Here is a 25533-nt window from a genome sequence, read left to right as displayed (position 1 = left end):
GTGACAATGTGTGCCCTCGAGCAGTTTATTAAAGTATAAATTATTATATATATGATGAAACAATTATTTAAACATTTCTACCTACGTGGGTGAATGGTCCTTTGCCGATAGGATTAAAAGTACTCTGATTGTTCTCGAAGCTACATTGCCGATAGGGTGTTTCTCGAAGCTACATTTTTACGTATTTCCGAAAATTTGCATGTCGAACCATATATTTACTACATGTTTCGCAAGTTTGTCATCATATGCACAGAAAAAAATAAAGTGGACCTACAAACGAGAGTTTCACTACGAAAGAGGAATTTCAAGATGCTTCCAAAATTTGACGCGAAGGAATACCGTTTGTTAATACAGTAAATCAGTTTAAAGTTTATATATTGATGATGGATGATGTCTCGGATGACCCGGGACACTGGATGAATAGCTCGCCAGGGAGAATCTATGGCAAAAGTTCATCAGAAGGCCGGGTCATTGAACTTTCGAGACGTCTTCTCCCTGGGGTATTGGAAGCCCGGGCTCTCGAGCCATCTCCTGAGAAGTTTACCACCTGGGATACTTCGATATGAGCGCCACACTCGAGTATACTAATAAGATAGGGTGTGGGTGACTGTCCCATCTTTGACATCAATCCAAGTGGTTGACAAAATCAGGTAGGCTGGATGTGACTAGTAGGAGATTTGATATGTCAGAATGTAGGGTATAATCAGCCGCCCTACTATAATTAGTAGGCATCACAAAGAACGAGATCATCGTCACATCCCCTACTATAAATATCAGGTTCTCTCTTTACATTTACTATTTATTCAGATATTGAATACACATATTTATTACTCATTTATTGCCTATACTCTTACACCAATATCACAACGATCACCTGGTTAATGGTTCCTTACTTGAATCATTCACTGACTTAAGCATCGGAGTGACCACGCCGGATATCCTTCCGACGCCCATTCACGTGACTATCTTCTTGACTGCATATCATTCCAACCACTCGGGGAGAAAAGCTTCTTGTTCAAACACATTTTGCTCTCATTTCCTTCACTATTTTGATAGCAGATCCGGGAAGACCCGGCTCATCTATTTTACCCGGATCGCATCATTGGCGCCGTATGTGGGAAAATAGAGTTATAAGACATGGTATGGCACATACTAGGAGAACGAATCAAGAAACTTCTCGGATCCAGGGAGATAATAATTCACATCTTTCTGGTGCAGGTGGTCCGCCACCTACTGGTCCCCAGCCTACCATCAACTTAGACTCTCCAAGTGGTTATCACTTATCAAGTGGAATAGTCTGTGGGTATGGTTGTACATCATTAGTCATTTAACCTAGGAGAGCATAGAGACTCTATGTACCAACATGCATTTTGATCCGTTACCGACTCTATTGAGGGTCATTAGGTAATGAGGTTGGGTGTAGTTTAAAAATACATAGGAGCCAATGCATTGTAGTAGGAGATTCAATGCTCGCCTATGGGTGAAGATATTTTATGTGACCTGATGAGTTAATAGTACAAGGAGTCTCTGTCAAGAGTAAGAAATCTGCATTAGGGAAATGCGTTTTCTTAGTTGGACATACGTGTCACTATTATTACTCAAAGATATATCACATCGTTATCGAAGTCATTTGCAACTCTCGATATACCAATGGTTGCAAGTTCGATCTGAATATATGAGTTTAATGGACCGTATTGTCCACTAACCATAACTTAATCTTCTCGTAGGCACTCTCAATGATACCTAGGAAAACATGGGGTGATATCACTAGAAATCTTATCATGATTTAATAGGTACAATCAAACTTTAGTTCTGGTGTTTTTGATCAAGAGGTTGGTGAAAAAATGTGGTCAATTAGGGAAACCCAAATAGGAATAAATGTTATTCTGAATCATATGAACGTGTGAACCCACGACTATATGTATCTTTGAACCATTGAAGGTCAGACAAGTATTGTATTATGTGTTCCAGTAGAGATAGTCAAGTTTAAGGAGTTGAATTTGACGACTGTAGTTTGATTGAGATTAAACAAATTATTTATAAAGGAGTTTATAAGTTGATTCTATATGCTGAAAGATGTGGAAGTTAGGTTAATAATTAATTAAGTGAGTAAAGTTGAACGGTCTCTTTTAGTGAATGAATTTACAAAATTTACTGTTGCAAAAAATTGATCAATGAAAAATTGTCATTCGAAATTTTTTATGAACTAGATTTATACTCTCGACACGTAGGCCACTATCAATATTATTACTTAATTAGAATATTCTAAATTTATTAAATATGAACTCATCATAACTTCGATCGACGGTCAGATTGTAATATCAAAAGTTGATAATGATTTAATTATGCATGATAAGAATAAAAAATACATGCACGAGAGATTTTAAATAATGAAATTTTAGTGTCCTGATTCAAGCAGGATTTTCGATTTGATCAAAAATCAAAACTTATAAATATTTCATTAAAGGTTATATGAAATAACATAACTTTTACACAAATTTTTCTTCCTTCTCTCTCCTTCAAGCAATTTTCGGCCACTACCTAAATTTTGAAGAAAATTTTTTCGGCCACTTCTTTCACTGTGCGCCGTTTTCTGAAATTCCTACGATCCAATCTCGACGCAAATTCGTGTAGATATCTATAGCAGTCTACACGAGGAACATAACTTCTGATCGTGGACCTAATTAGAAGGCTGAAAATAGTTCGTAGAGAAATACAAGAAGTAATATCTTTGCTTAAAATTCGGAATAATTTAGTGTTCATTGTTTAGAACACGAAATCTCTACGAATGTTTTAAAACCATACGACGCTCAAGATACGTTTTGAATGGACGCTGGAAAACGATACTCCAACATAATTTTTCACAATAAGTAAGTGAAATTCATTTTAAAAAACCTGGTACCCCAAAACCAGGAATCTTTCCTTTATTTCCAACATAAAATCAAATCACAAATCCAAATTAAATGGTATTGGACTAAAAATATCTAGGTAGGGTGCGATATCAATTGAAATGATTTATCTTTTAATGATGTTTTTAGCCTTAATATTTTTCATATGATTAATTGGTCGTGAACTTCTTTTCTATGAGAAGAAGCAATGATGGTAACAAGACAGAGGGTGTAAGTGTTGTCCGAAATGATTAGATGTAAAACGTTTATAGCTGCTTTTTAAATTCGTCTTCAAATCCAAGAACTCAACCTGGACAGAGGGATAAATTTTGTAAAGAAAAAGCATGTGGAGTTAATTGGGTTTGGCTTCCGTGAAACTTCACAGGTGTCGTATGGTTGGACTTGGAAACTACTCGGTTGTCTTCTTCAAATTGATTTCTACATGAATATCGTGAACACCTCAAACGTTTCTCGTGATATCACACATTTTTTTTGTTATTATTATTATTTTCATTTTTCCCGTTATATTTAAGCTTTACAGAGATAAAAAAAATTTTTATTTTAAAATAGAGTAAGTCTCTTGTGAGACGGGTCTCACGAATCTTTATATGTGAGACGAGTCAACCATACCGATATTCACAATAAAAATAATACTCTTAACATAAAATATAATATTTTTTTACCCAAATAAGATATTTGTCTCACAAAATACGACCGGTGAAACCGTCTCACACAAATTTTATATGAAAATTTTAGATTTCAAATAGATAAGAGTGATTTTATCATTTTGAGAAGAATTTGACTAATGAATTTCAAATGTAACATTTAAACATTTTGAGTTTATTTGAAATATATTATTATTACTATTATAATTGGTTTACTCGATGTATAGCGAATTTGATGTCCATCAATTCAAATAAAAAAAATTTAAAATTATATATTAGAAATCTACCGTTTCAAATCCAAACACAGCCTAAAAATTCGTCTTTAAATAAAAATATTATTTTTTTGGGTACTTTACAAGCAATTTTGTGATTGCCATCTGTAATGGCACAAATCATGTGAAACGGGGTTTTAATTTGGTAAGGTGGATCAAATGCCGTGACAACAATTTTTTCGTTTTGTGTGACAAATACTATTCATACATGATATTATATGTTAAAAATAATAATTTAATCAAACAAATTTCTTTTTATATAAAATTTAATCTCCTTAAATTTAAAACCATTCTTAAATACAGATTTCTTTTCAACAACTCTTTTTTTTATTTTAAAAATGCAATCTTGCATTACAATTTGGGATTTGATAAGACTATTTGAAAAGACTATCATTGTTATTATATGAGTTTTGGAATAAAATTGAATCTGATATTTGATATTGTTTTATCAAAATTTTCTTACTGGCTTTCATATACATGAAATTTATTGGTTTTCAGTCTATATACTATTTTTAACTCAAACTGAGTTAAGAAAAAGAAACATTTAAATTTCAGAATAATAATGAATATAAGGTTTTTATTTGGAACTTTTACAAAACATAAAAGGATTTTTTAAAGATATAACAAAATAATTAAACAACAAATGATTTTACTGCGGTCCACCTCAGAAACATAAATTCATGAAAATTCACTCATAAACGCCTTAAACACTGTCACTCGGTTAAGCATGGTTTGTTTCAACCTGACTGCCTGCACGGGCAATGAACGGCCCGGATCACTCCACATGAGTGATCCGGGCCCACCTCCCTGTAAAAAAAAAAAAATTGACTCGAAAAAATCCGAGCCGTTGGATCGACGTCTGCGGGTACTGCCCGCAGGGGTAGGGTCGACTGAACCGTTAAGCAGGCTGAAATACTACCACATGAATTTATTAATATAATATAATATAATATAATATTTAAGATTGAGCAAAGATTTGGTGGAGCTTCGGCACCACGTGCACTTTCTTGACACGATTTTCTTGCACTTTTGAGTTGAATCCAATTGAGGATCCAATTTTGATTGCTACTCCTTTGTCTTCCCCGTTTCCTTTGCATTTCATCGCAAGATTTGATATTTGTCTTGATTTTTATGTTTGTACTCGATCAAGTTTGAGAATTTTGATTCTTCTTCTTATGCTCGGTGTACTGAATCATAAATCGCTCCTGCAAATCTCTGCTACGAAGATTACGCTCTCGTTCTTGGATTTATACAAGATTGTTGATTTACCTTAAAATCTCACAGCGAAAACATCTGTCTCCTTCTCCGTCACCATACCTTATCTCTGTCTTGCCCATCCATTTTCTGTTGGGTTTAATTATAAAAAAATCTAATCTTTACGAGTTTATTTGGCGAAATTTGAGCTGAAATAAGTAGAGAAAAAGGGGTGGAGAATGCAAGCTATTCTACAATCAAAAGGGCTCCTTTCTTTACCTTCAAGCCCCACGACCAAAGGCTTTCTTCCCCAGCCATCACAGGGTTTAAGGTATAGATTCAACCCTGCAAAGTGCTTGTCAAATCCAAGGAAAATTAATGGGTCGTCTTCATTTTTCAATGGGTTCTCAAAGTCCCAAGGATTTGTCACAGAACCGCTAGTATTACTTGGAAAAAACAAGAGAATTGTTCATACATGCAGAGCTGAGGCTGCAGCGGGATCAGCTAATGGGCAACCCTTGTATGGAGAGAAAGACTCACCCAAGTTTATGGGTGTTGAGTTGGCGACTCTAAAGAAAATTATTCCACTTGGGATGATGTTTTTTTGTATTTTATTTAATTACACGATCCTAAGGGATACGAAGGATGTCTTGGTGGTAACAGCCAAAGGATCTAGCGCTGAAATCATACCTTTCTTGAAAACATGGGTGAATTTGCCCATGGCTGTTGGGTTCATGCTCTTGTACACCAAGTTGGCTGATGTTTTGTCGAAAAAAGCTCTTTTTTACAGCGTCATTCTTCCATTTATAGCCTTTTTTGGGGCATTTGGATTTGTGTTATATCCTTTCAGCCAGTACGTCCACCCAACAGCTCTTGCAGATAATCTCCTCAACATTCTGGGTCCAAGATTTCTCGGGCCTCTTGCAATTCTGAGGATTTGGAGTTTCTGTTTGTTTTATGTCATGGCTGAACTTTGGGGAAGCGTGGTTATCTCTGTTCTGTTTTGGGGTTTTGCTAATCAGGTGAAGACCACATTTTTAGTACATTCTTTTTTGAATAGTTTATAAGATGCTTTAGTTACTATTAGTAATTTGAGATTCTTGCTTTTTTATTAGAAATAATCTAATCCCTTCTTGTTGATCTTTTGTGTGCAAGCGAACTGACTTGCTGGCAGCTCAATCATCTTCTCGAGTTGGCTATGAGTCCTAAAGATGGAATAATAATTTTTAAAAAAAATTATTTTCCTTAATTATATTTTAACCACTAATTTATACAAATCGAAGACCACCCTTTCATTATTGATGCTGGAGAAAATCAAATTTATTGACTTGAAGCTCGCTCAAGTATTGAATTTTTTCAGTCGATCTCGAGTAGAGTGCTAACAGTGCTCGACTCAGCTGGTGTGCATGTGTTTTTTGGACTGGATTGAAATTTGTTGAAACTAGAAAGTTATTCCTACCATTAGTTTAATTGATAGTTGGGGAAAACAGGTGACAGGTTCATCTCTCACCGACTGAAAAATAATCATTTCTGTGTGCAAAATCACTTGCATTGATCATGATGAAATACATAAATTTAACTAATCACTAGTTAATCACAATTCTTATTGACTCATCGACTCTAGTCTAATAAGAGTTCAAGGCAACGAATTTATTAGGAGCGTATCTTTTATGGTTGTGGATTTCTAGATACACCAAACTGGACGGCTGTTAAATGAAGAAAATATTTGTGGATGTCTTAATAAACTATATAGTAGCTTATCAGATGAAGAACATAATTTTTTGCTAAAACCTTACTCCTATGTATTGTCCTTTTTTAATGATAACATGCCGTTTTCGAAGGTTTTTATATAAAAGAGTCAAAAAGGGAAATCACATTCAATGGTGGATTGGAAGCTTTTGGTGGTTTAGCCCATCGGTCGCGTGTGCTGCAATTACTTGTTGGGCTTGAAATACAGAATACCAGATCAAATAACAACTGCTTCATATTTTTTTCTTGCAGATTACAACCGTCGAGGAAGCCAAGAAATTTTATCCACTTTTTGGACTTGGTGCAAATGTAGCCCTCGTTTTTTCTGGGCGCACTGTTAAATATTTCTCTAAATTAAGAGAAAATCTTGGCCCCGGGGTTGATGGTTGGGCTGTCTCCCTGAAGGCGATGATGAGCATTGTGGTGCTCATGGGGTTTGCAATATGTTTCCTCTATTGGTGGCTCAATAATAGTGTTGCTCTTCCCACACGCAGTCAGAAAAAGAAGGTAATCTGGAATTCTATTTGTTTATGTTTTATTAGCCACTGTAAATTTTTTGTGCGGTAGATTATGCCAGCATTTTTCAATCGTTTACTGTAGTAACTAGAAAGAACATAATCCGATTTCTTATTTTCTTATATCATATCGTTGCTCATAAACTGCTGTCATGCCATGGAACAAGGCTCATCCTAGTATGTATATATTCACTATGACCATCCCAGAAACAATGCTATGTACGTTTTGTTTTGGGATTTTCTGGAAATGTATCGTTTTCTTTTGTAGTCTAAAGTAAATATTTTTTATTTGCAAGTGTTATGTACCATAAAAATATCTTGTGATAATGATACCATTTTGAAATTTAAAAATTCTAAACATTATGTGGAATAATTTCAATTTTTTTTAATAAAAATATAGGATTGATCTTGTTTACCAGGCGATGAAGTTCCTGCGTTAATTTCTGTTGAAAGAAATTATTTTTCCTGTGCCAGGAGAAGCCAAGAATGGGAACAATGGAGAGCTTAAAGTTCTTGGTGTCTTCCAGATACATTCGAGATCTAGCTACTCTAGTGGTGGCATACGGTATTAGCATCAATCTTGTCGAGGTTACATGGAAATCGAAACTCAAAGCTCAGGTAAAAATAATTTGTTCATAACTTCATATCCAACTGCTTTTGCCAGCATTAAAACGACACCACATTTAGCTTGTTAAATTAATTCTTTTGCCTCCCCAAACTTCACAGTTCCCCACACCAAATGAATATTCTTCCTTTATGGGTGACTTCTCGACTGCGACTGGAATAGCAACTTTCACTATGATGCTATTGAGCCAATGGATTTTTAACAAACATGGTTGGGGAGTGGCGGCTACGATTACACCGACTGTCTTGCTTTTAACTGGAGTTGGGTTCTTTTCTTTGATTTTGTTCGGTGATCCTCTTGCCCCGACTCTCGTCAAATTCGGGATGACCCCACTTTTAGCAGCTGTGTATGTCGGTGCAATGCAGAACATTTTTAGCAAGAGCGCAAAGTACAGCTTATTCGATCCGTGCAAAGAAATGGCTTACATTCCTTTAGACGAGGACACCAAGGTTTGAGTCGTTCAACACCTAACTTTCATGTCAATGCTAATCTGCTGAATTATATTCGTTATTACCTAAAGCAATATCGTTAATAGAGAACACAACTTCATACAAGATTTACGTGGCTTGACCACGAAGTTCTACATCGACGACACAAACATTCAGAGGGCTAGAACTCTTTGTGATCTCTTATGATGTCAGATCTGATTCAAGAATATGTTCTCTGTGTGTGTTTTTTTCCTCTGAACGCTAATAATAGATACTACTTTCATGTGTCAGGTTAAAGGCAAAGCAGCAATCGACGTGGTATGCAATCCTTTAGGGAAGTCGGGGGGAGCTCTAATTCAACAGTTTATGATTTTAACCTTCGGATCACTTGCAAATTCGACTCCCTATCTTGGAGGTATACTTCTTGTAATTGTTCTCGCGTGGTTAGGAGCGGCCAAATCTTTAGATGGCCAGTTCACTGCATTGAGACGAGAAGAAGATCTCGAAAAGGAAATGGAACGAGCATCCATGAAGATCCTGGTTGTATCTTCGGATGAAAGTGGCAATAGCCCTCTTGCTAGTCGATCAAGGCTAAACTCGACTGGAGGCGACTGAGACAAGTTTCCAAAGCCTCGACTCCACGTCGTAAGAAAATATAACATGTTTACCAATGTTTCCTAGATCAGCTGGAGTTAATGTAGCCGTAGATTATTAGTTTTTTCATCTGTTTCTCAAATATACTATTATGTTATATGTGTAGATAAATGAAATATGTGCGCACTAAGTTATTTAAAATTTAACAATACTTGTCAATATTATATATGCGTTAATTAGGAATTGAAATATCATATGAAACTACATATCCCAGGACTTTTCAATCATATCCGTACTTAATTTATGTGTTAAAAGAGTTTGATTTATCTATGTGTGTTTATATATATATATATATATATATATATATATATATATATATATATATATATATATACTATTTTATTAAGTTTGAGATACTTAGAATAACTATCTTTGGTGTCATAGTCTTTTTTAATAATTATATATATTAATAAAATGTTAAAATTTTAACGCAAGTTATATGTAGTTCAGTGGATAGAATCATTGTTTTTTGGGGTTTAGGTTATAGGTTTAATACTTACTGAGGTCATTTTTTTATTCTTTTATTTTTCAATTTATTTTTTAATTTATATATCAAAATTAAAGTGTAATATGTCATTATTTCTTATAATTATATTTTGATCTTCATTTAAATATAAATCAAATGAATTATAAAAAATATTATGCAGCATGCATAGATGTACTAGTATATATAAAGTCTCACTTGAATTGTTCAAATACATCCTTTTTTTGTTGTTGGCATTTTTAAGTTTTTTTTAGGTTTTTCGATTCATCTTAGGTCCACGAGTAATTAATTTGTGTACATTTATTTATTTATCATATTTAATATATTTCATTGACTTTTTACACATAAAATTTTATTAGTTATTAATATTAATTAAATTAATTATTTAACAATAATAAAGACAAAAAGATAATTCAAAAAATCTCTTGAAATCAATCAGAATAGTTTATGAGTAATTAATTTGTATACATTTATTTATTTTAAATATATTATTTGTTAATATTTAATCTGTTTTATTGACACTTAAATTTTTTATTAGTTGTTAATATTAATTAAATTAATTATTTAACAATAGTAAAGACAAGATAATCAGAGAAATTTCTGAAAATCAATAATTTAAGATAAATTTTTTTAATGAAATGTAACATAACGTTAATACGAAACATTTTTAATTAAATTAATTAAAAATAATAAAGACGAGAAATCAAGATGCTATCTCACCATAAAATTTAAAATTGTATTAGTTATTATTATTAATTAATTTATAATAATAAATAAAAGATAACCCGAAAAACATCTTAAAATCTATAAGAATAATTTAGATAAAAAACTCAATGAAATGTAACATAAATTTAAAATGTTATAAATCATTGATATTAATATTAAATTTTTTGGGATTAGATTAAAGTTTAGAGGAGTGATGAATAAATTCTAAAAACTTTTCTAAACTATGAACCATTCTTCACAAGTTTTCATGTTGTTAAAAATATTCTTAAATATTTAGACTTATAGGGCCACTAAAAATGAATATGCGCGAAACGATCTGATTTGACTAGTGATGAACTATGTTTGATCATTTGATAAGAAAAAGCTCGAAATAAAATTTGAGAGAATGTAAGGTGATAAAATAACAAAAGTACTTTTATGGATGTTCGAAAATAAAATTCCTACGTCACAAAATTTTCCACTTAGGAAGGTTTCCACTAAAAGACATTGATTTTACAACTTTGTTATAACCCACTTCGGTTATAACTTTTCACTACTTAAATGAAGTTCTTACCGATCACTTTACAACTCTGAATATTAAGAACCCTCATGTAATGACCATGTGCTATCCTGACCTTGGGCTCTCTTTTAGGACCTTTTCTCTCACGGGCTTTCCACATACGCCATTACCCGTAGCATTATCTCACCCCTGGCAGTGGTCTCTTTCGCTCCATCTTAGCAGTATCAAAAAGCTCGTTTAGAGATGTTTCAGAGAAATGGAAACCACATATGAGAAACTTGCTGAGCACCGATGCTTCAAGAATTCTGAACATTTTCACCATGCACCTTTTATTATAATGATCATGAGCTATCCCGATTTTGGGCTTCCTTTTAAGGCCTTTTCCCTCACGGACTTTCCACATGCGTCATTACTCATAGCATTATCCCACTCCTGGCAGTGGTTTCATGCTCCATCTTAGTAGTCTCAAAAATATCGTTCAGAGATGTTTCAGAGAAATGAAAACCACATCTGAGAAACTTGCTGAGCCCCGATGCTTCAAGAATTCTGGATATTTTCACTATGGCTTCATCCTTCATGGCCAGCATAGATGCAAAGTTAATAGTAAGTGTGTCTGCAGAGTTCAAAGTCATCTTGAAGCTTGACTAAATAAAATGGCTTGACTTGATATGTTTTACCGGTTAGAAAACATGGGAGACGAGAAAGCAAGACAGCAAGGAAATTGAATATGCAAGTAGTCGAAAATGAATGAAGTTGATGAATATGAATCATATATACCATCCGATTTGATAGAAATGACACTTCACGCGTCTGTATGTCATTTGTTAATGTTTGCAAATTTGAAATGTCAAAAAGTGATTTTAGACCGTTCATATATCCGCGTAAGAATAATTGATAAAAAATGTCAAAACAATAATTGAAGATAAGAAAATTCAGAAATAATGAGAATGTTCAAATGATTAATATTCCTTAGGAAAAGCTATTCAAAGCATATGATAAAATCCAACTTTTACAACTTCTAACAGCTGCAGTCAAAAATGTATACTAGTTTGATTAATTGTTTTATCGGCTCGACTTTTGCCCCTTTAAATATATGCATTAATTTAAATTAACTAAATCAAGATTGTTACATAAGCAAGAAAATTTAGGGTCTGGTAAAGGCTTAGTGAAAATGTCAGCGGCTTGTTGATCAATTGAGATCTACTATAGCCAGATGTCTTTCTTATCACGTGATCTCAAATAAAATGAAGTCTTATATCAATATGATTTGTTTGAGAATGAAGAACATGATTGTAGTGATTACTATTGCATCGATATTATCACAGAAAATTGGGGACTTAGCGGCTAGAATTTCATAACCTCTTAATTGTTGCTGAATCCAGAGAAGTTATGCACAATTACTCCCAACAACTAGATATTCTGCTTCAGCCGTTGATGTAACAATTGAGGTCTGCTTTTTGTCGAACCAATAGATCAGTCTATCTCCCAAGAATTGACATGATCCACTGGTACTTTCCGGTTGATCTTGAAACATGCGCAATCTGTGTCTGAATAGTCAATGAGGTTAAAACTTGAGTATTTGGGATATCAAAGATCCACGAGTTCCTTTGAGATATTTAAATATGTGTTTATTTGCAGTGTAATGATATTGTTTTAAATTAGCTGGAAAACGTGAACATAAAGAGACTACAAACATAATTTTTAGCCGGTTGGTGGTCAGATATAAAAGTACTGAACGAATCAAGCTTCTGTACACAGTGATGTCCACTGATATTTCCCCTTCGTCTCTTTGTTTAGTTTGATCGATGAGCTCATTGGGACATGGACAACTGCACATTTCTCTATGCTAAATTTTTGAGTAGATCTTTCGTATATTTGGTCTGGCTGATGAAGATGTCATTTTTGAGTTGTTTGACTTGTAACTCAAGGAAGAATCTGAGTTTTCCTACCATTTTCACTTCAAACTTTTCATGCATTATCTTGGAAAACTTTTCACAAAGTTTTGGATTAGTTGAACCAAAAATTATTTCATCCACATATATTTGAACAAGTAAAGCATTATCACCCTTAAAAAATTTGAATAGGGTTTTATCAACCATTCTAGTCATAAAATAATGGTCAAACCATAATTTAGATAATGTGTCATACTATGCACGAGGAGCTTGTTTTAAACCATATAATACATTCTCAAGTTTATAAACACATCTTATGACGTGACTAACAAATCCAACAGCTTTTTCAACATAAACTTCTTCATCAATCAAACTCATTTGATAAACCTTAAAGTATTTAAAGGCAACATAGGCAAGAAATATTGTAATGAATTTAACTATAGCTACAGGACCAAATGATTCATCAAAATTTATTCTTTCTTCATGTCTATATCTTTGTGCAACTAATCTAGCTTTATTTCTTACTATTGATCTACTCTCATCATTTTTATTCCTAAATACCATCTAGCTCCTGTAGCATGTAGATTGGCGGTAGGGGAACTAGATGCCAAATCTTACTCCTTTTAAATTGATTAAGTTCTTCTTGTATGGTATATATCTTGTTTGAATCACCTAAGGTTTAATTAATTTTCTTTGGTTCAAGTTGTGAAACAAATGCAGCATACATAAATTCATCTATAATTTGTTTTCTAGTTATAAGAGGAGCGGTCAAATTACCGATGACTAGCTCAAGTAGATGATTCTTATTCCACCGGATATTTGGTCCAAATGGATTTGTATCTAGCTGTTGAATTGTTGAATCTTCATTAGTTTCATCTTCAACCTCCTCTTGATGTATTTCGGGCTGGTGATCAATCACTGGCTCGACTTCTTCAGCAGTCTGATTTTGATTAGTTTCTTCATTGTCAGGTGGACTTGCTTCAAGAGTGATTCCAACCGTTCTTCTTAGACCTATCTCATGATTACTGATAGAATCAAGATTAGTAGCATCTAATTTATTGCTCAAATAATGTATATTGCTACTACTATTATCATGACAGATAGAAGATTCATGAAAAACCACATGAACAGATTCTTCAACAGTTAGAGTTATATAAATGTAAACTCTATAACTTTAGCTGAAGAATATACTAATAACACACAAGCATTAGATTTAACATCAAAAGAGATTATATGTGTTTTAGTGAAATACTTACATTAAAATATGCGAAAATATGATATTTCTAGTTGTTTGCTTGTCCATATCTCGTAGGGAGTCTTTCCATGATTTTGATTAATAATTGATTTCTTATGAGTATAGCATGTGGTGTTGAAAGCTTCTCCCTAAAACTTTTGAGAGATACCAAATTCTGCTAGCATCTTCGAGTCGCTTCTTTGAGTGTTCTGTTTTTTTCTCTCAGCAACACTATTTTGTTGAGATGATCTTGCGGCTGAAAGATCATGCTTAATGTTATTATCTTCTAGATATGTTGAAAAGAGTCCGTAGGTAAACTCATTGTCTTTGTCACTCCTGATCATATCCACTACATCAGTTCTCTCAGTCTGGAAGCTTCTTAAAATCTTGATTAGTTGGGCAGCGGTATGATATTTAGAACTCAGGAAGATCACCCATGTAAATATTGAAAAGTCATCAATAATCATCATGGTGTATTTGTTTCCCCCTAGACTTGTCACGGGTATAGAACCAAATAGATCAATGTGTAAAAGTTCAAGACATTGAGCCATCGAGGCACTTATTTTGTTCTTGAATGTTCATTTGACATGTTTAGTTAACTGCCATGCGTAATAAACTTTATCTTTGATAAAATCAATGTTAGGTAACCCCAAGACAATATTTTTCTTACTTAGATTGACAATAGATTTAAAATTTAAGTGATTGAGCTGTTTATGCCGAAGTAAGTTCTTATTTACATGCAATGCAACAAAACATGTAGGAGTAACAAGATTATTATCATTACAATTCACTTTATAAGTGTTTTTGCAGTGCCCGAAAACCAATACACGTAAACCACATGCATGATTTAATTTGTTAACATATTTAATTAATTTAAAAAGAGTTAAATGGTGCATGTTACATGATTTAATTGATGCTAAATGTTTATATGTTTATTTTTATGCAAATTAAAATGTTTTCTCGAGTTTTAACTTTTCAGAAGAATATTCGATGCGAGATCGGGGAAAAGAGACCGGAGACGATGTAGATGATTTAATAAAATGTTATATTTTTATTTTAAGCCAAGAAAATTTGTTAATTTAAATGATTTATGAATTTTAGCATTTTAAAGCTCAATTTAAAATATTAGACGATTTACAAGATTTTAAGCTTTTAAAATGTAAAATTTGAAAATTTGGGGATTTAATCCTTAAATTGTGTGTAAAATATTTTATAATAAATTTTATGCTTTAATTAATGTATTTAATTAGTGTTTAAGTTAAAATAGGATTTTAAATACTACTTTGAGCTATTTTCGAAATTTTGAAATTTTAATCTTGAAAATTTGGTACTTAACTATTTTATCAAATTTTTGAGTGCATTTAAATAATTAGATTAGTAATATTTTACCACTAATTTTTTAATTAGGAATATTTTTTAACCCTAATCTAAACCCCAACTCACGCGCGCACACACACAACGCAAACACACATACACGTTACAATTTGGAGGTAGAAAACTAGCGTTCTAAGCTCTTCTTTCAGATGCCACCATCTCAACCTCTTCCTTGCAAATTTCTGAATATTCACATTCTTTATCTAGCAAGAAAACGTGCAGCAAGCGTCTCCCGTCATCCCTCGTAATCCACCGCGTCGGTATTCGATAACTTCGTGCGTTTTAACGTAAAGGCATGTATAAACTTTTCTTTTACGCATTGACCTCATCATATTATGTATTTTGATGTATATTATGCATGAAAATTTGTTTTTTATATGCCAAGTTCGATGGATTATGGTTTAAACGATTTTTGGAAACATTTGAGTCACAAAACTCGCAATTTGCTGTCATTTCGATTTTTGCGATTTATAGGTTAGTTTACTGAAAATATTTTCAACATATGATTTGTAGCACTCTGTGTTATCTTCAATTCAATGAAAAATTTGTAATTTTTTGATAAAGAACGAGTGATATATGATTTTTATCGTAAAAACGCACAACCTGAGAAAAATTCTGTGTCACAAAACCCATCATCCTCTGTTATTTTATTTTCGCGATTTATATGTTTGTTTTCTTGAAACCTTTTCAACATATGATTTGTAGCCCTCTGTGTTATCTTTGTTTCGATAGAAAATTCGTAATTTCTGATTCGAAAGGAGGGAGATATGATTTTTATCGTTAAACCGCACAACCTGAGAAAAATTCTGTGTTACAAAACCCATCATCCTCTGTTATTTCGATTTTTGTGATTTATAGGTTGGTTTTCTGAAAATGTTTTCAAAATATGATTTATAGCACTATGTGTTATTTTCGATTTGATAGCAAATTCGTAATTTTCTGATAATTAATAAGAGAGATATGATTTTTATCGTAAAACCGCTCAACCTGTGGAAATTTGTGCATGTTCTTCATGTTTTCTCAAGATTTTGGTTGCAGGTTTCGTTGGGATCTCCCGGATCTTTGCTGCTATGTTTGGGTATGATGTGGAGTGTGTTTAGACATGGTTAAGTGATCTGGTAAGGGACAGAAAGGGCCTGGAGGGACAGCACAACCGCTGGAAGTTAATAGGGCATGTGCGATTCTTTTTTTCATGCGTGTAGGTGTTGTAGGGTTCGAGCTTATGGTTTCAAGTCATGGGCTAGGTTGGGGCTCTTGGCGTTTAGGAAGTCTCTAAGGGTCATAGGATGAGTCTTGTAGTGGTGGTTCATTGGCTGGAACCAGAAACATGCACATGTGCAAGTTGGGTGCGCGGTAAGGGCTGGTCATGGTTTTGGCTTCTTTGAGGCTTGGGCTGCAGGTCTGGTTTGGAAAGGACTGGACCAATGTCTCATGGGATGTCTATGGGTCGAGTCTAGTGTCTGGTTTGGGTCCGGTGCTGTGAGAAGCGTATATGTTGCATAGCTCAACTAAAGAGGGTTGTTTCGTGGATAGGCTATTGGTCACATTTTTGTTTTTTGGGTCTTGGTCATGGTTCGGGGATAATTTAGGCTTTTGGACAGTAGGTTAGGGTGGTGGCTAAGTATTTTTCGAGTCCCAATTCATTCGGTAAGTCGTAAGCTATTTAAATTAATTCGGGAATCGTACGAGTCCAAGTGCATCTTTGGGTCTATGTTTAATTAACTAATTTTTGAGGTTGAAGCAGCATGTCTAGGTCATTCCAACGAAGCCCACCACGTTTTTAAGTATGATCGACGTGCAAAAATATTTTCATTTTTGAGGTATATGATTTGTCTTGTGGCCACCCAGTAAAGCATGACTGGAGATTTATGATTATGGGATTGAAAAACGGTAAAGCATGACCGGGGACCTCTCCACCGGATAAAGTATGACCGGGGATTTATGTGTGTGGGATTGGACATCCGGTCAAAAGGCTGTGGTAATCCCTGGCAGCCCAGTACTGTTGTTTAGTCTGATAAGACGATTTATGTTATGAGCCACTTGCTTTGAAACATATTTCTACGCAAAATAATGTATGATGAAAGCACTTTCATGAAAATGTTTACGCATCTGTGGCACGTCTATGCTTATGTATGCTCAGTTTTTACTATGTACGCGCTACTTTCGAATGCATGAATTTTATTAAGTATTACTTGCTATTTGTGGTTTATACATGTTGAGTTTTTAAACTCACTAGACTTGATCGATGCAGATGATGATGCTTTTGAGGAGGCAGGAGGTGCTGACCAGTGAGCTTGCTCGGACTGTGTGCAGTGCAAACCTGAGGACCGCTATTATTATGAAATGATTTTATGCACGTTAAACATTTTTACTATGATTTTATTAATTCACGTTTTGTTGGCAACCAAGTATTTTCTTATGCTCGTTTTCAAATTATGCTTTTTCAGTTGTTATGAATGATATTTTTATGCCCTGGAAATATTTTCGTACTTGGACTAATTTCAAGAATTTAGTCAAACATTTTATTTAATTTATAATGCGAGGGTTCACTATTTAAATAAGAAAATTTTAATTTTTTCGCAAATTTTAAAGTAGTATTAATTATTTTAGCACGGGATGTTACAGTTGGTATCAAAGCGGTGTTCTTGTGAAGGGTTGTGCCTATTACCGGTCACGAGAAGCTCATGAAGTCACGCCTCAAGTCTGCAAGTTTTAATTTTTTTTATTTTGGGAGCATAAAAAAATGTGATTTCGTTATATGCATGTTTAAGATTTGATTTACATTTAGTGTATAAAATGAATATTATTTCATGCATTTTGGTTACGTGTTGGGTTTATTTTGGAACAGTATGCCTCCTAGACGTTTGGCTGCCCGTGAGGCTCGAGAGGAAGGCCGTGAGGCTCGTGGCGATGAGAGGGTTACTCCTCCACATCCACCACCAGATTTACAGGCACAAATTCTTGCTGGAATGACTCAATTTTTTACATAGTTTGCGAGGAATAATGCTGGTATGAACACGGGTATGAAGACTAGGCCAGAGCAGTGTATGAGCGCTTCCAGAGGATGGACCCCAAGGAAGTTGCAGCGATGACTGACTCGTTGGTAGCTGAGGATGGATTAAGTCCATTGATGTGATCTTTACCTTTTTGAAATCGGAGGATGCAGATAGGGTCAGGTGTGCTGCTTATTTGTTATCAGAAGATGCCGAACTGTGGTGGGAGAATGCATCTATGGCAGTGAATATGCAGTCCCTTACTTGGGAGGGTTTCAAGAAGGTGTTTTACTTCAAATACTTTACTGAGGAGATTCGCTCCCGATTGACTAGGGAGTTCATAAATTTGAGACAGGGAGATCGCTGTGTGGCAGACTTTGTGAGGAAGTTCGAGTAGAGGTGTCACTTTGTGCCCTTGATAGCTAACGATGCCAAAGAAAAGTTGAGGCACTTCCTTGATGGTTTACGCTCGATATTGCGCCGAGATGTTCGAGTGGATGTTCCTACTACCTATGCTGTTGTTGTATCTAGAGCCTTGGCGGCTGAACATGACTAGAAAGATATTGAGAATGACAGGCAGGGCAAGAGGCCCTATCAGGCACCCCAACAACACCATTCCCAGAAGCAAAACAAGAAATCATTTCAGGGGCAGCAGGGTAAGAGACCGTTTCAGGGACAGCTGAAAGGCAAGAGTCCACTTCATCAGAAGAAGGTCCTCAGAAACCTGCTGATTATCCGGTGTGCCTGAAGTGCAGCCGCAGACATGAGAGACAATGTTTATGGGGTACGGGAAAATGCTTCAAATGTGGAGGCAGTGACCACATGCTTAAAGATTGTCCACAATGGAAGCAGTCAACACAGGGCAGAATCTTTGCCATGCATGCCGAGGAGGCGAACCCAGACACTACACTGCCGACAAATAATTAAATTAATTCAACATTGCATTATCTATTGGAAAAAAAAAACTTATTATGCATGTTTCGAAATCTTGGGTGGTTAGTAGGCTTAATTATAAAATTTTATGGGAATACTAGCTTGCTGCATTTCGAATTTTTGGGATTTTTTTTATAGTGGATTCAATCTGTGCATGAGGTTAAATTTAGTTTTTTCCTTTCTTTTTGAGAATCGTAAGTTTAAATATTATGCTAACATCGTCCCAGGAAATATCTTCATATCGAGAGTAGCCACGAAGGCTTTGTTAGATTCCGGGGCTACTCACTCCTTTATATCAGAGACCTTTACGAATTATCTGGGTGTCAAGTCCATTGGACTCGATGTAAGTTACTCTGTGACAGTCCCATCTGGGGAAGAATTATCAGCTTCTAGCGTGGCCAGATACATATATCTTGAACTATAGGGCCATATAGTGTATGCTGATCTTATTGTACTACCGATGCCAGAGTTTGATATCATTCTGGGTATGGGCCGGTTGATGAAGAACAAATTTTTGATCGATTTGAGTTCGGTTTTGGTTAGGCAGTTGGGCATGAAGCAGTTCGTATTCGAGTCAGATAGATGGCGAAGCTTACCTCGTATGATAGCTTGCATTCAGGCAAGGAAGCTTATGCATAAGAGGTTTCAGGCATTCTTGGCAAGTATTATTTCAGCCCATGATGCTTCCAGTTCATTGCTATCAGATGTGCCAGTTGTCAGGGACTTTCCTGATGTATTCCCTCACGACGTAACTGGTATTCCACCAGAGAGAGAGGTGGAGTTTGCTATTGATTCATGCCAGGTATTGTGCCAATCTCCAAGACACCATATCGTTTAGTGCCAGCAGAGATGTTAGAGCTTAAACAATAGATTCAGGAGCTTCTTGACAAGGAATTTATTCACCCTAGTTTCTCACCTTGGGGCGCACCAGTGCTTTTCATGAAGAAGAAAGACATAAGCATGAGGCTATGTATCGACCGAGAGTTGAATAGGGTAATGATGCGATCATGGTAGCCGTTAATGGGTTTATGAGCAGTCGAGGAGGGCTTACGGGCAAGGAGCAAAGTGCCGAAATGTTCGTGATGCATGGGAGTGAGTTCGGAAGCCAAAGGATTATCATTCAAGCATTGTTAGAGACGGCCGAGACTACACGGACGTGTACATGGACCTGCACACGGGGTCCGTGCCCTTTTCAGCCGAAAATGGAGAATTTGCGTGACTACACGGACCCAAGCACGGAGGTGGACACGGGGTCCGTGCCCCTTGTTTCCGGCTAAAGTTTATTTTTTTCGAGCGAACACGGACCCGTACACGGATGTCTACACGGGGTCCGTGTCCTGTGTTTTTCTGCGCGGATTTGTTTCCTTCTTAGAGTTTTATTTCTTTTGGTAACTAGATTATTGTTATCTTTTTGATATATAAACATGTGTTGGACGAAAATTAAACACAATTCAGATTATCATTGATATTTTATCAAAGTTTAGAGTTTTTCTCTCAAAGCTTCTCAAAGCTTTTGCTTTGTGTTCATTCAAAAATCAAACTTATCAAAGTTTTTAACTTTGTGGCGTTTGTCGATCGTTCTTGTGCGGATTGTCAAGGGTTTGTTCTTTGAAGGTTCGTTATAATTTCGGTTGTTTATTCTCGTGAATAGTTATTGCTAAGTTTTTATAATTTAGAGGTGAATATCACACATTCAAACTTGATTCAAAAGATCGGGACAACAACGATTCTTTGTTCGACATTAAATTGAGGGCGCGATTCGATTTTAATCGTGTTTGCTTTTATTCGTACAAAGATTCACATCATTTGGTATCAGAGCTTAGGTTCATTGAATTCAAGTAAGTTTATCTTGTTCTTAAATCTTTAGATCTGTGTTAAGTTTTCGTCCTTTTTCGGATCTGATTTTGTTCTACCATTCTTCATCAGTTTCTGAAATTTTGGTGATATTTTTGTTGGGATTTTCGAGTTTTTACTCAGCCTTAGAGTAAAAAAAAAAAAATACCAAAAATCCGAAAATTCACCCTTATTTCTTTTTGACATTTTGTTCTATTCCTTCTTGTGAGTCATATACAAGTGTCTCACACAGTCAAAAAAAAAAAATATTTATCTTCAAATTACTTGTCTACGCAGTCCAAGTGAGTCAATCACGTTTGTTCACAAGTTGAACTTGATTGTTTGATATACGAATACAAAGCTTGAGCACACTTTCGAGAGAAACATCAAATTCGAGTGGAAACATTTGAGTGTGAGTGTTATTTTTTTTTGGAAGTGACTAGTGAGTATTTGTTGTGAGCAAACAAAATAACAGGGAGAAGACGAGTGAATTTCTTTGGAGTGACCGTGAGCTTTTGGGTGAGGAATATATCTTGTTTTCTACTAACGTTTTCTTGCAGGTACTAAACTGAAATTTAAATGGAGAGGGAGGTAGGAGATAGTTCAAACCCGGGGTTGTCTAAAGTCCAAATGGAGGCGTTGTTTGGACATTTTAGTAAGATGATGAGGAATGAATTAGAGACCCTACATGAGAGGTTGGATAAAATTGAGGTTAGTACTAGTGGCAGTAAATCTAAGCATAAAGACTTGGGTAGAGGAGAAGAAGAGGAAGAGTATGATTTGGGAGGAGACGAGGAGAGTCAAAATGAGAATTGGGGTAGGAATGGAAGAGGTAGAGGATTCGGGAGAGGAAAAAGAGAAGCCGTACGGGGTAGATATGATGGGAATAGGGAAGATGGAAACATGGGTAGCATTAAGATGAAAATTCCTTTATTCCATGGGAAATCCGACCCGGAGGCGTACCTAGAGTGGGAAAAGAGGGTAGAGTTCGTATTTGAGTGCCACCACTACTCCGAACAAAAGAAGGTTAGGTTGGCGATGGTTGAATTCTTAGACTATGCTCTCATATGGTGGGATCAATTAGTGACCACTAGGAGGAGGTATAATGAGAGACCCATTGAATCTTGGGATGAGATGAAGAGGGTCATGAGGAAGAGGTTTGTGCCCAACCACTATTATAGAGAGATGTTTAAGATGCTACAAACTTTGAGGCAATGGTTGAAGAGTGTTGAGGACTACTATAAGGAGATGGAAGTAGTCATGATTAGAGCAAATATCGAGGAGGATAATGAGGCGACAATGGCACGATTTCTTTGTGGTTTGAACAGGGAAATCCAAGATCAAGTGGAGCTACGGCACTACTTGGATCTAGATGAGATGGTGCAAATGGCCATAAAAGTGGAGCAACAACTCAAAAGGCGTGGAGTTGGCCGCACCAATCAAAATGTGGGTTCATCATCTTCTTGGCGATCACACAGCGTTGCACGTGAAGAAAGCACGGTGTTGGCCAAGCCCAAAGCCGAATTTAAGCATGAGACACCTAAACAAGGAGTGCAAGGTAAACCTGAAACTCCTCTTAATCGTTCTAGAGACACTAAGTGTTTTAGGTGTCAAGGGTTGTGTCATATTGCTAGCGAATGTCCTAATAAGAGGGTGATGATTTTGAATGACTATGGTGAATATGAATCTCAAAGTGAGGATGATGATGAGATGCCTGCATTGGAGGATCCTGTTGAGGGATATGAGGCGGTTGTAGGTGAAGCCTTGGTGACTAGGCGTATAATGAGTGCCCAAGCCAGGGAGGTGGAAAACAATCAAAGAGAGAACTTGTTTCATACTAGATGCTTTGTGAACGAAAAGGTTTGCAATGTCATTATAGATGGAGGTAGTTGTACCAATGTAGCTAGTTGTGAGATGGTGGAGAAGTTGAATTTGCCTACTTTAAAACATCCTCAACCATATAGGCTACAATGATTGAATGAATGTGCAGAAGTGAAAGTGAACAAGCAAGTTTTGGTGCCTTTTTCTATTGGTAAATATGTTGATGAGGTATTGTGTGATGTGGTGCCAATGCATGCTTGTCATATCTTCTTGGGTAGACCTTGACAGTATGATAGGAAAGTGACACATGACGGTTTCAAGAATAGGTACTCATTTTTCCTAAACAAAGAACCGATTGTATTACTTCCCTTATCCCCAAAACAAATATTTGAGGATCAATTAAAGAAAAGAAAAAGAGATGAGGCCAAAAAAATGAGTGTTCAAAAAAGTGAGATGGCCTTAGAAAAAGAAAGAGATATGGTAAAAAAAAAAGTGAACAAAATGGTGAGATGACCAAAGAAAAGAAAAAAGAGAGAGGAAAAGAGGCCAAAGAAAAAGAAAAAGAAAAAAAAAAACAATTTGAAGGCCCAAAAGAGTGAAAAGAGTGAGGTTGAGAGTTGTTTATTCTTGCATAACCCATTTCATGTACCTTTGTACAAGGTGGTTTATTCTTATTGTGATGATATAGCCGGTTCAATCTCGAGCATTGCTATTTCTTATTTGCAGGATTTTGGAGCTGTCATGCCAAGGAGACGAGTTAGTCTTGTAGAAGGGAGAACCCAAAGGTCTGAGTCTCGAGGATACAAGTATCATCGCGATGAGGTAAGGTTAGTTGGCCACACGACAACTATGAGGTATGACTTTCTTCCTTACCTTAATTTATTGTTGTTTTGTTTTCAAGAATTATGGGAACAAGTTGAAAATGTGATGTTTAGAAGATATGAATGTGATTTAATCTTGTTGCCTAAGTGTCATAGAATTGAGAATGGAGATGTATTGCATGAATTAGATTCAAATGTTATTGATTTTGAGTGTTCAAAGATTGTCCAATTGACACTTTGTCATGACAATGACTTGTATGCATTAGAATTAAATTCATGTGATGAGTTAAATGAATACATGGGTAGTACATTTAATGTGTCCTATTTGCATGATTTATATTTGGTTAGGGAAGGTTTTGAGAGATTGATGGTTGGGAATGATAATTGTTTCGTTCATGATGAGTCATATTTGGTTGGTGGTGATTTTGAAAGGTCCATCACAGAATATGATAATTCCTCGATTCATGATGGATATATGTTTAAAGAAAATAAATTCTTCATTCTATATTCATTGCATGAGATAAAGTTTATTCCTAGTGAACTGTGGATGTACACGTGTATGGATCTTATTTTTGTGTTAACTAGGTCTAAGAAGGGGGGGAATCTGATATTTGTGATACTTAATCATATTTTATCATTTGGTGTCTTTTACTATTTGGTATATGTTGAGGTTGGTGAATTGAAAGTGAAGTCGACCTTGGAGTTGGAGTTCAAAGCGTTGATGGAGCACGTGGGCGATAGCACCTATCGACTTGAGTTTAAAGGTAAGCATGTTGGTCGTATAATCCTTGTTATTACTAAATTGCTTCATTTTTGTGTAGGTAGCAAAGATTTGAGGACAAATCCTTTTCAAGAAGGGGAGGATGATGCGATCATGGTAGCCGTTAATGGGTTTATGAGCAGTCGAGGAGGGCTTACGGGCAAGGAGCAAAGTGTCGAAAGGTTTGTGATGCATGGGAGTGAGTTCGGAAGCCAAAGGATTATCATTCAAGCATTGTTAGAGACGGCCGAGACTACACGGACATGTACACGGACCTGCACACGGGGTCCGTGCCCTTTTCAGCCAAAGATGGAGAATTTGCGTGACTACACGGACCCAAGCACGGAGGTGGACACGGGGTCCGTGCCCCTTGTTTCCGGCTAAAGTTTATTTTTTTCGAGCGAACACGGACCCGTACACGGATGTCTACACGGGGTTCGTGTCCTGTGTTTTTCTGCGCGGATTTGTTTCCTTCTTAGAGTTTTATTTCTTTTGGTAACTAGATTATTGTTATCTTTTTGATATATAAACATGTGTTGGACGAAAATTAAACACAATTCAGATTATCATTGATATTTTATCAAAGTTTAGAGTTTTTCTCTCAAAGCTTCTCAAAGCTTTTGCTTTGTGTTCATTCAAAAATCAAACTTATCAAAGTTTTTAACTTTGTGGCGTTTGTCGATCGTTCTTGTGCGGATTGTCAAGGGCTTGTTCTTTGAAGGTTCGTTATAATTTCGGTTGTTTATTCTCGTGAATATTTATTGCTAAGTTTTTATAATTTAGAGGTGAATATCACACATTCAAACTTGATTCAAAAGATCGGGACAACAACGATTCTTTATTCGACATTAAATTGAGGGCGCGATTCGATTTTAATCGTGTTTGCTTTTATTCGTACAAAGATTCACATCAGGTAACAATTAAGAACATGTACCCGTTACCAAGGATCGATGATTTATTCAATCAATTGCAGGGAGCTACAATGTTCTCCAAGATAGATCTACGTTTTGGGTATCACTGAAGGTAAAAGACGCAAACGTACATAAGACAACATTAAGGAATCGCTATGGACATTACGAGTTTTTAGTAATGCCGTTTGGGTTGACAAATGCTCCAGCGATCTTCATGGATCTCATGAATCACGTGTTTCAGCAGTACTTGGATCATTTCGTC

General features: G+C 35.6%; 1 protein-coding gene across 1 annotated transcript; it reads left to right on the top strand.

Moving 5' to 3' along the window:
* Positions 1-4821: 4821 nt before the first annotated feature.
* LOC142549293 (plastidic ATP/ADP-transporter-like) lies at positions 4822-9196 on the top strand. Its single transcript, XM_075658158.1, has 5 exons — positions 4822-6041; positions 7021-7275; positions 7758-7901; positions 8010-8357; positions 8628-9196. Exons 1-5 carry the CDS (start codon positions 5259-5261, stop codon positions 8949-8951), a joined length of 1854 nt encoding a protein of 617 aa, XP_075514273.1. The 5' UTR covers positions 4822-5258; the 3' UTR covers positions 8952-9196.
* The last annotated feature ends 16337 nt before the right edge of the window (positions 9197-25533 follow it).

This window comes from Primulina tabacum, chromosome 6, assembly GCF_025594145.1.
Source record: "Primulina tabacum isolate GXHZ01 chromosome 6, ASM2559414v2, whole genome shotgun sequence".
Lineage (NCBI taxonomy): Eukaryota > Viridiplantae > Streptophyta > Magnoliopsida > Lamiales > Gesneriaceae > Primulina > Primulina tabacum.
This window is presented reverse-complemented; position numbering and strand designations above follow the sequence as displayed.